The 16858-nt window shown below is 38.1% G+C and overlaps 1 protein-coding gene across 9 annotated transcripts in view; it reads left to right on the top strand.

The window, feature by feature from the left end:
- Positions 1-16858, top strand: part of KALRN (kalirin RhoGEF kinase) — a 493218-nt gene that overhangs the window by 184247 nt on the left and 292113 nt on the right. For all 9 annotated transcript variants that reach the window (XR_014618580.1, XR_014618581.1, XM_084289498.1 and 6 more), the window contains exons 4-5: positions 9995-10187; positions 14432-14944. Coding sequence is in view for 7 of the 9 variants with exons in the window: in XM_084289498.1 (XP_084145624.1) it covers positions 9995-10187; positions 14432-14944 (706 nt within the window). In the remaining 2 variants the exon portion in view is untranslated. The remainder of the gene's footprint in view (positions 1-9994; positions 10188-14431; positions 14945-16858) is intronic.

The raw sequence follows: 16858 nt of genomic DNA, 5'->3' as shown, positions 1-16858 counted from the left end.
CCACTGGCTGCAGACTCAGCAAGACAAATGTGCATTAGTTTATATTGTCAAGGCTATCTTTGCAAGCAGATGGGCTGGAAATCTAATTAAAAAAATCCAAAAGCTTTGATTCTGTCAAAAATAGCAAAATCTGTGGGACGACCCTAAATCCTCTGAATTAAATGGATGTTCTATGCCAATGCAGTTCTATTGTCCCACTTTATAAATAAAATATGAAGGGCTCTAATTTCACATAGACCCATAAGCGTGCTCATTTATGAGTTTAATAAAGCATGTGTATTCAGTGCAATTAGATAAGCATATGTATAGAGCAATAAATGCTCCCTATATAAAATCAGCACACGTGTAACAGAGAATATTGCCCAGCATGGATAAATAAGCACATGCTTAGGTTATTAATGCTCTGTCTTAAGCTTCTGTGAATTAACCACGAAGCAGACATGACTATCTGCAATTTGTAATTCTCCCACAATTATTTATCACACCTGTGCCTGAAAATGTGGTAAATACAATGCATTCATTGGAAAATTCATTAGCCTCAAAAAAGAAAAATACCATTACACCCATTTTACAGGAAATAAAATGGAGTAGAGTTGAGCTATAGCACCAAAACACAAGCAGGGGCCAATTAACCCAAAGCTAGGATCCTCTGACTCCCAGTCACCTATCCTGGACTGTGGTGCTTCAGCAAGGTTTAAAAATGAGTAAGTTGTGAAGTGATAATTGAAAGGCAGCTGCTTGCAGTTATTTGTGTTTTCTTAGCGTCAGGGAGCTGTACTAGGTAGGCTTTTCTTGTAGTGGGCGGCTTGTCCAGCGTGAGCATTAGCTACAGGTTTGTGGTGCCGTTGTGAAATGTTTTCTGTTGTTTCTTGACAATTGTTGCCCAGAATTTGTGATGGTGGTAGTATTTCTTTCTACAGAAACCTTCCCCATTTATGCTCTTTCCTACACAAGGCATTATGTTACATTAGTTTAACTCACAGGTAGGAAACTCATTAGTCTAGCAGAGGAGATGTGGCTGGTAGCATATCTTTGATGTGTCTCTTCCAGATCAAATGAGCCACTCAGTATTAGGACAAATGTCAGCAGGTACAGTTCTCCATGAATCTACTCTGTGTTTTTTATTACCATGGCCTGGCTGATATCTACAATAAATGTTATGAGTTTTTCGACTACCAGACTCCTGTCATTCCTACTCTGGCATACATTAATTTGTCAATACAATTCTCAGGTCTGGCAGCAGGGTAGGCACTATATGGGGTATGCATTTCATTATATGAATAGGATGCTGCACATTCACATGTGGCACTTGGAGATGGATTTGCTTGCGATGTTTTATTGTGCTTTTGATAGAGAAGTGACACAGCTAATAGTGGAAAAGGAGCAGGCAGCTGAAATCAAGCAATTACTTGTCAGAGCATTTATCTGAACCTGCTTTAGTTGATGAAACAGTTATTCTGGATTTTTCCAATTAGTGGTGACTGATGAGAAGAGGTACTGGTGGAGAACAGAAATGGTTAGCAGTTGTGGAGGAAATTTGGGATAATAAGGAACATTTTCTTGGAGGACTGCATGGAGTAACCTTAAAACGGTGTTGCTGTGATGCCGGTCCATGGGTGAGAAAGTGCTCTATCAAGATGGACTGTAAAATTGGTGGGACAAAACACAGGCATCTGAGGAGCTCAACATCCTACAGGTGAGAGCATGTGAGGCTGCAGAAATGAAAGAAATACCTCATGTGCGCTTGGCAAGACAGGCAGAATGTTAGCTCAGAGATTCAGCTGAGTTTTGCAAAGCTATCAGAGCCACAACACCAATTTTTGGCTCCGTTATTCAGTTGTTTGGTTCTTCTGTACTTTCCGGAAGCTTTTTGGATCCAGCCTTCTTGTTCCTTCACTCCTTTTGAAATACTGAACTATTGACTCATTTGTGTTCAGTTTGCATCATTTTGGTCTACCACACACTTATGTCACCATGCAAATAATAAGTGACACCTCATGTCAAGTAGCTTCAATGTCAAGCCTTAGCCCCCTTTGCTAAGAGGAGTGAGAGAGCCTGGCCTTACTAGGAGACAGATTCAGAAAAAATCAGAGCTAGATGGTTTGAAAGTGTTTTGAAAGTTTGAAAGATGGTTTGAAAGATTGTAAAAAACACATCAGTATCCACTGTCTCTTGAGGACTCGGTAAAATGGACTTTTTCTCCTCTAAATGTCATCATGGTAGTTATTTGAAAGAATGAGTGAAGTCTGTTGTGTAAAGAAATACACAAGATATGATTTTACAAGTGTGTCTTTAACACATAGGTTGATTCTGCAGCTTCAGAGCAAACCCTTCTGCACATAATACCCCAGGCACCCAATCTTCACCCAGTCTGGCACAGCAGGAAGTATCTATCTGATAAGTGAACTATTTGGGGATAAATCATTGTGACTAAAAAGACTTGTTTTGTTTCTATACGGGTGGAGCTCAAAAAAATGTACCGCTAGATTTATTAGTCATGGAAACTCCCCATTGTCCAACCTGGGGAAAATGGAGACATCAACTTTTAAACTACATATTTCCCCAAAGAACTCAAATTCTCACTAAGTGTCCTAGCAAAATCCTTGCAGGGCCTGCAGACTGTTTCTGGGCTGTAGCACTCCACCTCTTCGCCTAAGGGATGCACCTGAATTCAGCATGTACCCTTAAACAAAATGAACGTGTGGATTTAAGCCAAAATCCGGTAACTCTCAAACAAGTAACTCATCAATTCTGCTAGGCAACTTCCATGCTGAACTATGCACTGCAAAAGGGCAGAAGCTAGGTTACTTATTAGTGAGAGAATCTGCTCTTTTGAAGTGCAGATTTTAAAAGAGAAAAAATTCAAAAACTTCAGAAAATCCTTACCAAAAAATACCTCTAAAATATTTTGTTGATCAAGATGGTTTGTTTTGATAAAATTCAAAGTTGGTGCTTTTTTTTCTCTTTATTTGATATCTGTTTTAAAGCTATAGAACAAAATGAAAGATAAAGATATTTAAGCTGAAGAGGCTCAGACAAAATATTTTGCCGTTATAAAACACTTTTTTCATTTTTTATTTCAGTATACACTTTCATGAGAACATGCACCCTTCATGAAACATGTTATTTTGGATCAAAGTGTATTTTTCCAGGTCTCCCTAGTTCTCCCTAGTTCCCTAGATCTTTTTTCAATTGCAGCTCTTCCATACATGGATGTACATTGCTTTCCTGTGCTGCCAGAAGCAGTGTGTGATAACTGATGAGTGTGTACTGCAAGAAATGTCAATACTACTTAGAAACAGTAATTTTAGCATCTTTGAAGAGTTTTTTTTCTTCTCACCTGTAAGCCCAATTGAACCCTGGATCAAGTGTGTTATTGTTGCCTAAACCTACATTAATCATTCCTTTTTTTTTTAAAAAAAAAAAAAAGGTAAAAAAAGTAAAGCATGAGCTAAACATGTTTGCAGGCTTATTTGTGCTATAAAAGGTCTTTCCACTGTGGGTAACTCTGCCTCCCACAATGTGTTTCAATGGAATGTGTGTATTTGCAATCTGGAGACTTTCCACTCTGGGGTAACAGTGTTTTACTACAATGACTAGAATTCCTGGAGCTGTTTGCCACTCTCCATTCACTCACTTTTTAAGTTGCTGATGTCTTGAACTGATAAATCAGGATCTTAGGTCTAAGAGCCCTGAGCAGTCATTGCCCAGATGAAGTATCCTTTTCCTTATATTAAAATCTGGCAGTGTTGACTGTAGACTAAATGTTATAGTGACTGCACATGAAATGGACTTCATGGTCTCCTTGAGTGAACTAAGTACTTAAAATACAGGCATAACGTGTTTTGTTATTGTTGTTTTTTAAATAAATCTCACTAGTTTGGCTGTGTTAAACACAGTCACTTATTTACGTCTCACCTAGAATCCAGTAAATCTGAATCTCCGAACATATTCTCAAATAGCATTTGTTCAGCCAAACTTTTTCAAGAATGGTGTGTTTACATTTCAACACAACTCTAATATTTATTTTTTCCAGCAAATGTCAATAACATATCATTTTCATTTAGTAAATCATTTTTGTTTTGTTTCTGCTAAATCATCCCAAACACAAGAGTTTAAATGCTCAAGAGAGAGTTGAATGGTACTTACTGTTCAAATATTTCTTTGTTGTAGTAACAAATCTTTAAATGTAGCCCAGCTTCAACAAAAACAAAGCCTTGATTAATTTCATGTTTATCTCAGCAGCTGTTTCAAGGAAGACCTGCCAGATATTGATCCAAATATAGTAGACATGAAGCAACAAAAGGGGAAGAGGGTAAATGAGTTTGTGTGAAGGCATCATTTACCAGCAGAAACTTAATAGGAATGTAAAAAACTATAATATTCATCCTCCGGCTTTGGCTTTAACAGCTGCAATCATGTATTCTTGGACACAGCTGTGTTTTATATATTTGCTATTTAAATAAAGACAGAAAGCTTCTCAAATAGTGTTTATTTGCTCAATTAAATAAGAGGATGAATGCCTGCAGAGATCTAATCTGGGTTATAATGGTGTAGATCAGGATTTTTACCTGGGTAGAAGACAACACAGTACAATCCTGCTGGATCCTGGCAGATTCTCCTGAGATACTAACTGTGACCAGCACCTCTCATAGTGACACTCAGGATCTCACACCGTCATGCTTACATGTTAGGAAAAGGTTTTCTTAGATCAAGCTGGTGTCTAAGTCTAAGTCTTTCCCAGCTTATATAATTTTATAGCAGAATCACTTTGACTCCAGAGCTATTCTCTTAGAAGGAAAATTTGAATACCAAAATGAGTTACTTGCTTGAGAATTGCAGGAGCACCCATTCTGGCACCAGTTAGCTTCTGCCAATATTTTTTTTTTCCTGCCTTTCTGTTCCCTCCTGTTGACATGTGGCCAAAACCGGGGGTTGAATGTGGACATTGTGCAGCCCACACATCTGCATTCTTATGCCATTTGCAATCACACCTCTGTCCCCTAAGAGCAGTGGCTGGAAAGCAGAGACAGGAGGTTTGTCTCTGACCAGACCTCACTGGCTCCAAGTCTTTTTACAAGATGTCATTGAAATTTCTCTACATTGCTGCTTTATGTCCAGCTCCAGCCAGTGTGAAACTGTCTTGGGTTTCTTTCTTTCTCTTTCTAAAAATGGAAAGTGAGAATGAATATTTCCTTTTCAGTGCTGCAAGAGAAGAAACAAAATTAGGTCACAGTAAGGAACAAAGGATTAATTGGAAATGGAGGTTGGATGACTGTTTCTCCTCTAATTACAAAAAAAAAAAAAAAAAAAGTGAAATGAAGTAAAAAAAAATATAAGAGGGAAAATTTAGGCTGAATTCTGTCTGTCTATGGTCTTTTAGGTAGCTGAAATTCTCTGGTGGGAGAATTCCATGAATTGTTTTTCCAGAGTAATGGCATTCTCGGGATGTGTATCATTTACCTTCCCCCACTGGTCACTGGTACACCAGCATGTAAGGGAAATGTGAGGATCAGCAGGCAGAGGTGTCCTGAGATCTCTAAGAAGACAGACTGCCCCAAAGCCAAGCAGCCACGGTCACTGGGGGACGTGGGTGGCAACTCTTGACGGTGTGAGTTCAGAATCACACCTGGTAATTGAAATAATGAGCAAGGTACAATTTGCTGAGAAGTTTTAAATGTCAAGTATTTTAATAAATAATGCTGGCTTGAGAGTTCTTGATAAACAGGTTTATTAGAAAGGATTTTATCTTGTCCTCCAAATGTATTAGAAAGCGTATTATCACTCAGATAAATGCATTGGAAAGCGTATTATCACTACAGATAGCTGTTTCTGTTGACAAGTTGATCTTCAGGCTCAATCTGGTAATGAAGAACCAAACTATTAAAGCCAGTAAGTGACACTGATTATAAACCTCCCGATCTAGCTTCATTTTCAAGCTGCGTTAACAAACCACAGACAAGATGAATAGAGTTACAGTAAATAAGAAATGTTAACACTTAAATTACTCAAGTGATCCTTGGCACATTTTGATATGGAAACTAGGCAGGAGAGTTAGTTTGGTCTCAGTATGAAATGAGGCCTTTGGGATAATGGTCTGTGCTTGGAGGCTTTCACATACTCATTTTTCTCCTCTTCCTCTCCCTTTTCCACCCTCAGCTTGTTGTTCAATTGGCTGATTACAACCACATTTGTCAAAGGAATGGCGATCGCAAAAATAATTAAGTTCCTGCAGATTTTGTGCTCACAAATTGATGCCTGTAGAGCTACTTGTTATGCCGAGAGCGTCTCCTGACAAGGTTACATTGACCTTCCTTGAAGGAGATCTTTCTCTCACAGTTAACAAATCATATGTTGAATGAGATGCCATATATGTCAGATCTGTGCTTTTAGTGGTCCAACAGGCGTGCTAAATGTGCTGCTTTGTCATTAACTCATGACTGCAAAATGGGCATGGAGATATTACATTATTTCAGCTAATCAAGTGCTGAAGCTTCTAAATGCCAGAAGCTTTGGCCAAATTGTAAGATGAAAAATATATATAATCAATGATAGGTATTTCAAAGATTAATCAGAAAGCATGAAGTGCTTAAACTTGCTTCATACCCAGCAAGCAACTTCTTGCCAAAGAAAATATAATTTAGAATGTGCCTGAATTAAAGAGGAAATTTGAGAAAATAACCTTGTGAAAGTAACCTAGAAACCAAAATAAGGGGGTTATTTTGACAAAATTAGCATATCTGCTTTTGAGTTTCTATTTTATTCTTTAAAACAAACAAACAAACAGATCCTAAGTATTGTTTTCACAAATATTCTAGGATGTTTTTATTAAATTTCTAAGCTGGTCTCTGTCTTTGCTTAAAAGCAGTATAGCAACTGAAATGACATATCAACTATCAAATATTTTGTGCTCATCATTGCAAATCTAGTCCAGATGAGCACAGTCAAAAGGCTGATGGATTGTCCAAATACCTTGATCTGAGTGTTTTCTCCAGTTTCTGGTCAAATATCAATACCGGAAAAAATTAAGCACTACAATCAACATTAATTGCTATCCTAAAATGATTACTTGTGCATAATAGATTGCTGTAGCCTCCTGAGAGTCAGGGATAAGGCATGTCTTGCTCAGACAGTGTGAAGGAAGCCTGATTGCTACTGATGTTTTTTCCGATCAATTGCTAAACTGGGGAGGGTTTGAGTTGTTGCTTTTAAACAATAAATTTAATAAGCATGGCTAGACTATTCAAAAGAAACCTAGGGTCATTTCCTCTACATATTGAGGTAACTGATGAAAAATGACTGACTGTCAAGGATGACAAATGTTCAGAGATTGCTCTGAGTCGCCAGAATTTTTGTGTACTTCATTACATCTACAAATGAGAACACTTCTTTTAGGACCTTATCAATGGCTGTATTTGGATATTGCAACTTAAATTTTGGTCTTTTCAATTATTTTTTAAACTACATTGCCTATGGTGTTTCCCCACGTTTATATAAGCATTTTTTGCATATATGTAAGCACTTTTGCATATACGTTCTGTTGTGTTTTTACAGACCGTTTTTTTAATATTTCATAAAATTATTTAGATTTGCATATATAGTTTCCTGAAAAGTAATTTTTTTTTAATTGATTCTAGACAGCTGAAGACTGTGTAGGTACCTGGAGATATCCACCAAGGCAAGCTCCTTACACAAACACAGCATAGTAGATGGTTTCTGCCCTGAAGAGCTTACAATCTAAATAAATATTTTTCTTATCTCCCTCCTCTTTGTCTGGCTACTCTCTGTGCTGAGAGTCTTAAGAAAAATCAGTCCTTCAAAAAATCAGTTCAATATAACAAGGATTGGTGACTTGGCAGAAGTTACGGAAGACCCCATAAAGCTTTGCAAGAAAAAACAACACAAACCCCCTATTCAGCCCTTTCTGATTTGATTCTTTGTCTCAGCTCTAGTTCCAAAGGGCAAGAGGCAGTAGCAACACCAACAAAGCTTCTTTGACAGTCTTTTTTTGGCATTAGTTATAGAAGGATCAGATGTCTGACCTTTCAGCACTAGGTAAAAGGAGAATAAAAAGATCTATATTCCTGATGGTGCTAGGAAGTGCCTGGTCTGCCTAGTTTTTCTTTATACAGACTGTTGTAAGCAGCATGCTCTGAGTGTGCCAATAACATTAAGGCAGAGGACCAAGCTCATTGGCTCTGACTGCTTCTTCCTGGCACTAAGTGGAGACTGTTCAAGTTAGGGACCTCCTTTAACGTGGCATTGTACCCTTTGCCATGGGTACCCTTTGAGCAGTCTGTGCACAAACTTTTTTAGATCTTGGTAAGGTCACCAAGGACTTTCATTTTTAAGTTAGGTGTGTTAATCCAGTGTGCCTCCTACGAAAAATACCCCATCTTCGATTTTTAGAGCTTTACAGAGTTTTTTTCAGTGAGACATGTGGGACTTGGATCTTACCAGCAGAGAGTGCTTTAAGGATGCAGAGAGGTAGAATATAGTGAAAATCATCCTCTGGGTGTGCACTGAGAGTGTTCATGTGGAGGCTAAACAGTCTTACAGTTTCCGCATCATAACCATGCTTAATAATATCTGTCAAGCATATTTTTAATTCATTCTAACAATATCAACACTTGCTATTTTGAAGTATCTTACATATGCCTTTATGTCTGCAGTATTGATGCTGTTTATAATGATGGCCAGTTTGCAGAAAGGCCACGGGTGCTATATTCATATATTAGAGAGGATTTCTTATTCTGTACTTCACTGTTTCACAAATTGTGTTCATGTTATGTCACATATCTCTTCTTACAACACTGTTCTTTCAGTTAATATCTTCCTTTCTTTTTTCTACACTCCCTTTCTTCTAGCAGCTTCTCCTTCTGGCTGTGACCTCTATTCCGTCTTAAAAATATATATTACATTGGCAATTAGGCCATTCTGCCATTTTTAGTGCCTTGGCAATGAATTTTATTAATTACCATGCCAATAATATTACTGGGGGTGGGGAATTCACATTTTATGCAAGTGCTTGAGACCCACACGAGACACCAAAGCTCTCCAAGTTCAGTGTTGTGCATGGCAGTCAGAGGAGCAGGCACTTCCCAATTCTAATCCATGGTTTGGACACTGCAGATGGAGGATGACACTTTTGAACCATATCCCTTTTCCTAAGAAAGCAGTACTATGACACTGGAAAAGCTATTCTGAAAGCTACCCATATTTGAGTTGAATCAACATGTCCTTTCATCCTTTCTCCTCTCCTGTGAGTAAAAATGAAAGGCACATTTGCAAGCTAATGCTGTGGTACTCTTGGTCCACATGCATCGCTCAGGAGCAGGCCAGATAACCATCTTTAACATTTGAGAAGGGAAAAGAGAAGGGTGGAGGAAAGGTATGACTTCAGACCTTAAAAGACCTGCAACATTTGGAAGATCAATCAGGACAGAAAAGAGATGCAGTTTTAACAGTGCACATGCGAAATCACACAGACCTTCCTTTCATGGAACAGCTGCTAGGTGCTTTTATGGAAATTGCAATTTTTTTTAAAGTTCTTAAAGAGACATTTAAAGATTAAGACACACAAATTTACAGATGGTCAGCAATGTTAAGACACAGAAACCTGCTTATTGGCTTTGGTTGTGGACTGAATTCAATAGGTTGGAAGCAGAATCTGTTGTGTACATTTACAGCTACTATATAGATACATTTTATTCTGGTTTTGATGGTAAGTGTGTATGTTTTCAGTGAAAATTTGAATTGTGCATATTTGGGAAATAAGAGATTAAACTGTAATGTATATACCTGACTTCATGTAAATTAGATTATTGCAAAACTCTTAAAATTCATATAGCCTTTATGCTTTACTCTTTAGCTTTTAATTTTCAGTGTATCATTCCTTGCTTTGCTCTCCAGCACTGAATGCTATCAACAAAAGTTAAATCTCAGTGTGACTGCACACAATATTAATTATCTTGACATGCTTTTATTCCTACAGTGAAGATGTCTGTAAACGAGGATTCACTGTTATCATCGATATGCGGGGATCAAAATGGGATTTGATCAAACCTCTCCTAAAGACCCTTCAAGAAGCCTTTCCTGCCGAGATTCACGTTGCCCTGATTATAAAACCTGATAATTTCTGGCAGAAGCAGAAAACAAACTTCGGCAGTTCCAAGTTCATCTTTGAGGTGAGAGCCACATGAGGGATGTATGGCAAAGCATTATCCCTGATAAGAAATGTTCTTCAGGGGAAAAAAATCTCAAACCTGGAAAGAAAAACATGACATTTAGATCTGCTTCCCAGAGGGGTTTATGCCTGGCATCAGGTGGCCTTCTGAGCACATCTGTGGAATGGGACACACATTTCATCTCAGAGGTACACATGTGGTTCACATTACTGAGAGTTTTACTGTGGGTTTTATTTTTGGTGGTAGCATTCAACATTCCTTTGTTTCTTTTAGAACAAACAAACAAACAAAAACCAACCATCAAATTAGTCAAAACGCTAAAGACAAAGTTCTCTATCTGCTAATGTACGGGTTTGTTAGCTGACCTCTATCCAACTTCAGATAATGGCTCTTTTAATAAAAGACATTTAGATTAAATTCATCTATATATTGTCACCACTTTAATTTAACTGCAATTTACAATTCAGGGCTAACAATAACAATTCATGTTAATGATAAGGTGCCTCAGGCAGGTTCTCTGAGAGGTAACCAATATACGAAACTGCATAATTAAAGGAAATTTTACTGACTTCATCATCAGTGAAGACAAATCTCTTATGTTCTCTTAGTGCTTCTTAGCTTTCTCGGAATTTCAGCTTCTCACTCAAAGAGAAGCAAAGCTCAGGTGTGTCAAGTGCTCATATATCAGTAATGCCCAGCCATGGGTAAGTCACGTTGTATGTTTTTGTTGTTTGTTTTTTTTTAATTCACTGAGAAACAAATGTATAGTTGACTGTCTTACCAATGTTATTAAGTTCAGATATAGACTCTGAATTTGAAGCTCTGTAACTCAGAATAGAATTTGGATGTAGTTCTTATTCTTGACTGCAATGGAAGAGTATATTTAAGTACATACTTAAGATCTACTGAAGGTAATGTGGTATTTTCAGCCTCTGCCTAAGAGCACTGTTTAACTACACTGGGCAACTAGATTACCATGAAACATTAACAGGCTTTTACAGTATTACCACAATCCAAGTATTTGTAGATTTTACCCCCAATTCATGAAATCTCAATGAAAATGATTCAACTCAAATTTCGCTAAGTTTAAATGGACTTTATCTTCGTTGGCTTCCTGTGAGGACTTAGACAGGGAAAGGACTTCCACTTGCTATCCTCTATGAGCCTTTGAAAGCAAGGCTGCCTTCAGCAGAGGTTTGTATCACCTCCAGACATTGCTCATGCTTACTGAAATCACTGCTCCTGGCAGAAGTGCCTACCATTTCAGTGCAATGAGACTGACAATGCTACCTGTGGGGAGTGAAAGGGATCAGGGCAATGGGAAGGAGAGGGGAGATGCAGGGGCTACAAAGGAACAGGAGGGAGCTCATGCAGAGACTCATAACAGAAGACCTGTTGGATGTGGGGAGGCTTCTGTTTCACATATATGGGAACATCAAGGGGCAGTCCCACAGCAGCCCAAAGAAAGACAACTTTCTTTGCATGTATACCCAACACTGAATTTCAATCCTTCAGTGCTTTAATAATCAAAACCTAGAGGTAAGGTAACAGAGTTCAAATGCATATTTTAGATCATTTGTTTGTTTTTAAAATGATTTAATTCTTTCTGAAGGCTTGACTTATATTATTTACTGTGTGGAGTTGGTGTGATGATGAAGAGTAAACTGTGGTCAAGCTATTCTTCATAGGTACAGCTCCAAGTCTGTATTGTGTTAAAAGTTCTGGAGTCATTTGCTGTAAATTCTGGCATGCAATAAGGATATTTTTAATTTTATGTGTGTGCCTTTGAGCCTTGGTCTGTCTGCTGAGCTGTTCACATGGATGCCTGTGATGGTGCAAAAATTTTGGGGACCAGAGGAAGAGAAAGTCAGATCTCTGTTGGACAGTTTTATGATTTTAAAGAGATATTTAAGCCATGGCCCACAGTACAGTAGATCCACTGCAATACAGCCTCCACAGTCCAGGAGCATCTGTTTTAAGGGGGTTTTGTGGCTGCTCTTGCTTAGCGGTAGCCTCTGACTCTGGGGCAGCTCATGCTTTACATGAGAGCTGTGATTATTAAATAAGCATCCCAGGCCACTATGAGTCACATTTATTTGATTTATGTGAGACAACACACATGCACCCTCTTTGCACTGAACCACCCTGGTGATTTCCCACAACTCAGATCAAACACTAGGTACTCAGCAGGAACACACTGCAGTGGAAGGCAATGAAAGTCTCTTTTGAATTACCCTATGCACCAACTTAAGTTACCACTGTCAGTTTTAAGGCCAGATTCTGCTTCTGGGCTTAAAGGAAGCATTATGCATGTGCCAGGGCAGAGCATGGCCCTTGGTGGAGGCTAATGCTCTGGATTTTGTGTTGTGAGCTGCTGGCAGAAAGTTTCTGTTACAGTCTGGAGAGTGAAGCATGCCCTGCAGTTTGTCACACCCAGAAAAAAAAAAAAAAAAAAGGAGGAAAAAAAAAGTTTGGTTGATGTATGCAGACTCCAAAACTTTCTGTCATTTTAAGGAATAGACCAGGCAGCTTACAGTATTAATTCAGAGGTGCTTTCAAATTATTTTTTCTCCTGCCAAAAGGGTTTAAATAGTGGGCAGTGCTTTTTAAAGTGATTTTTAAAAGAAAGATGGGTGAAGCCTGATATGCAGTTACTTTGTCTTACCACATACCTGTCAAACTAAGGTTGTTTTCATGAGAGTCTGAAGAAGTCTGTAGAGAAACAAATCTGAATAAAGACATTTGCTACAGAAGTCATCTAATGAAAAGCCTTTCTGATATATTCTCATGTCAAATTCTCAGTATGATAAGGGTAATGTTGCCTTAGTGAGAAGCACTTCAGGGGGAATGCCCAGGTATTAAGGGAAGTCTTTTCTTGACAGCTAAATTCTAAATTTAATTATCTTGAAAGGGTTAGTGTTCAGAGATTTAGAAATTTGAAATCCCTCTCAAGCTGCATGCTTACCTTCCCATTGTTTGTCGGCTCTTTCCCCTTCCCCAGACCAAGGAACATTGCAAAAGGTCTTTAAAAGAATCTTTCTGCTGAGCATATGTTCAATAGAATCCCCATTTTTTACATTTCAGAATGCCTGATGTCTTTAGCTGGATACAAATTGGAAGAAAAGCCTACTATTAACTTAAAACCAGTGGGCAGCCTGCTATTTTGGACATAGTTCAGGATAACGGACAGAACTTAAGTACTTTTCTTTATAGATGACTTTTGTGAGATTGCTGTGATTATTGGGTGTCTCCACTTCTGAAGAGCAGAAACTCCAACTTTCTGTGGAGGCATGACTTTTAGGGGATAGACACGCAGCTGTTGGTGAACATTGCAAGCCTTGAAGGGTTACCAACTTGAGTGTTAACATGACAACACCAAAAATCTCTAGTATAACATTTGACACCCCATGCTTATGTTTCAGAAAAAAATACTTTGTCTAAAAAAAATAAAATAAAATAAAAAATGGGAAAAGCCATCAGTTGTTGGGTCCTTAAACTGTAATCTGCTTTCTAGGCACCCAGTGCATTTCTCTATCACTGATTACTGAGCCTAAATGAATTAAAACCATTTCTCATTCTGTATGATTCATGATCAGTTCTTTCTATTAGCAATAAATTCTAATTGTTAATACTCTAGTGACATTCTGCTTTTACATTGATTTTGGTTTAATTGCATTTGAAATTACTAATATGAAAGAGCTCTGCCTGTGGCAAAAGCCAACTGCATAATCTGGAAGAAGAAAAAAAAAGTGCATATTGTAGGTTTTGGCAGGTCACAATACCTGCTTAAGTTCAAGTGCTTAAAACTTTTGCTGCTGTACAGCCACTAACCTGAATGTAATGTAAATCACAGAATCCCTGTAATACCATATACATGTTTAATGAATAATCATGTCCAGATATTTAACAGATGTAGGAAGAAGTCTTCACTGTCCGACTGGATTAAAGTAATCTATGGCAGAAGCATTCCCATGATAAATTTTTGAAGGAGAGTCTGGTTTGAAAAGACAGACATTATTACAGTAAATACCATGTCTTTAAATAAATAAATAGAATCAGTGCTATTAATAGAAAGCTTTTCAATCCAATTAATTCTTCAAAATTAAACATCATTCTCAGCATCTTTAACAATGTTGTTGCAATTATGTATTGATGAGGAAAATAATCGTTTCATGCTATTTATGGATTGTGCTGTTATTTCTTCTTAGTCACAAATTCTAATGCTGTCATTTTCTCTTCCTTAGACAAGTATGGTATCTGTTGAAGGCCTGGCAAAACTCGTAGATCCTTCTCAACTGACAGATGAGTTTGAAGGATCATTGGATTACAACCATGATGAATGGATAGAGTTACGTGTCTCCTTAGAAGAATTTTTCAACAGTGCCATTCATCTATTATCAAGACTGGAGGACCTCCAGGAAATGTTGGCTAGGAAAGAGTTCCCAGTTGATGTCGAGGGCTCAAGGAGGCTGATTGATGAGCACACACAGCTTAAGAAAAAAGTGATTAAAGCTCCTGTGGAAGAACTGGATCGTGAGGGTCAGAGGTTATTACAATGTATAAGATGCAGTGATGGTTTTTCTGGTAGGAACTGCATTCCTGGAAGTGCAGACTTTCAAAGTCTTGTGCCAAAGATCACCAGCCTTTTAGACAAGCTGCATTCTACCCGACAACATTTGCATCAGATGTGGCATGTCCGCAAGCTAAAACTGGACCAGTGCTTTCAACTCCGGCTTTTTGAGCAAGATGCTGAGAAGGTAAGGGAAAACCTGTTTTCTTCTTACTTTTACCCAGACTATCACAAGGGCCAATTATAGAAAAAAATGTGATCATTTTCTCCTGTAATTAGACACATGAGGTATTCATCACAGGTGTAAATCTCATGTTGCCAGCTGATGTACTTTATGTGACTGGGAAACCAAATTGACTGAACTAATTGTTGGATGTAGCAGACATAATGACATCCAAGAATAACCTGCTTGTTTCACTTTTGATGAAAGTTAATCTGCTTTTTTTGTGTCACAATGGGTACATTTGGTTGATGTCAGCACATAAATTGGTCCTTTTTTCAAGTGTCTTTTACTAAGCTTATGGATATATTTATCTACATGTCGCAGCACCTAAAGAAGAATGATTTTAGGGTTTGATCCACTATGATTGTTGTTTGTACTTCTTGTGAGGCTGTGGGAAATTTGTAGTTTAAATCATCCTAATTGTTATCCCAAACATTTTCATTTTCCCTATCCTAGGAAATCACAACAGGTTTTGCAACTGGTAAAACCTTTAGTAATGGAAGTGCGTACCAACGACATGGCCGCTTAGTTCCCACAGCATGAGATCTGAGAATGTGTTTAAGTTAAACATATAAACAGACCTAGAGAAAGCATTCTGAAATGATGACAGCAAGTAAACCTCACTGTGGCTGTTTTACATTAAATAACACATAAGGATGGCATTTGAGTTCATACCTGATGTTGAGTCAGTGGCCAAGATTCCTGTTCACCAGTGTAAGACCTTATTATTTGAGAAATATTTAACATTAAATTATTCCATAGAGATTGCATGGTGACTTCATAGTTCTTAGACATTTGTAATACGGTGTATCAGCCTGAAAAGTACATAGGGTGTCTCAAAATGAAACACAGTACACAAAAGAATGTAGAGCAGCAGAAGTGGTGAGCAACATGGCTTTAGGAAGCTGTAGTGTGTAGTACCACTGCAGAGTTACACCCTCACCACCTCCTTCTTCAGAAGATATTCATTTGGGAACCTGTACTAGATAGGGAAGTCCCATATAAGCAAATCATAGCAGTTTGTCACGTTTGTTGAAAACACTGGCTAAAAAACAGAGTTCCCTAACCAGCTTTCAGACACAACAACCCTTCAAACTTCAGCAATCCACAATAAAGTAGGCTTCTCAACATTACCATTTGTCTGCTGCTTGTCACTGGAAGCAGGTACCAATTTTGGTGAATTTGTTTTATAAAACCATGTCATGCTGGAGTCTTGGCAGCCTCACTTTCTTAATACAGTTGTGCTTGGCATCTTATTAGGTGTTTTTGTAAGAAGTCCTTGCTGCACATTTGAAATTCTAGGCCACAGAAGTAGGATATTCTCAGGGGAAAGTACTGAGCTCTTAGACTCTTGTTTATCTAGTCTGTATATCCATCAAAAGTCCCAATCTCCAGATCTCCCCTTAATGTATGAGCCGGTTGTTTCACTACCATGTCTGCTGGGCCCGGGAGGGTTTGCAAAAGAAATGCGGACATCATCTGAAGGGGCGTCCCATTGAATATGATCTTTTAAATCAATTTATATTAATTTTAATTGCAAATTAATTTTGTTTTTAAATGTCAGGGAGAAGCACATTGCTGAAGCAAATACAGCCGTCAGTACTTCAGGGAAAAGCACAGGACATTGGTTTTCTGTGCATGTACTAAATATCTCTAAGGGATGCTAGGACAAAAAAGGCACCATTGTTGTATAATCAATCCTCCTCTTGGGAAAGCCTTGAATTCAGATGAGTCTGCCTAAAGTGAGAATCACTGCAGAATCACTGAAGAATGCATAAGAGCAGAGTTTTTCTTCAAAATGCTACAGTATTTTCTTCCTCTCCCTTTTTCTTGTGTATGCCATGCTGTAAGCAGAGCACTTACTGCTGCCCTTCCCAG

The sequence above is a fragment of the Netta rufina genome (assembly GCF_964035555.1).
Source record: "Netta rufina genome assembly, chromosome: 6".
Classification (NCBI taxonomy): Eukaryota; Metazoa; Chordata; class Aves; order Anseriformes; family Anatidae; genus Netta; species Netta rufina.
The sequence above is the reverse complement of the archived record's forward strand: the minus strand, read 5'-3'. Positions and strand labels throughout refer to the sequence as shown.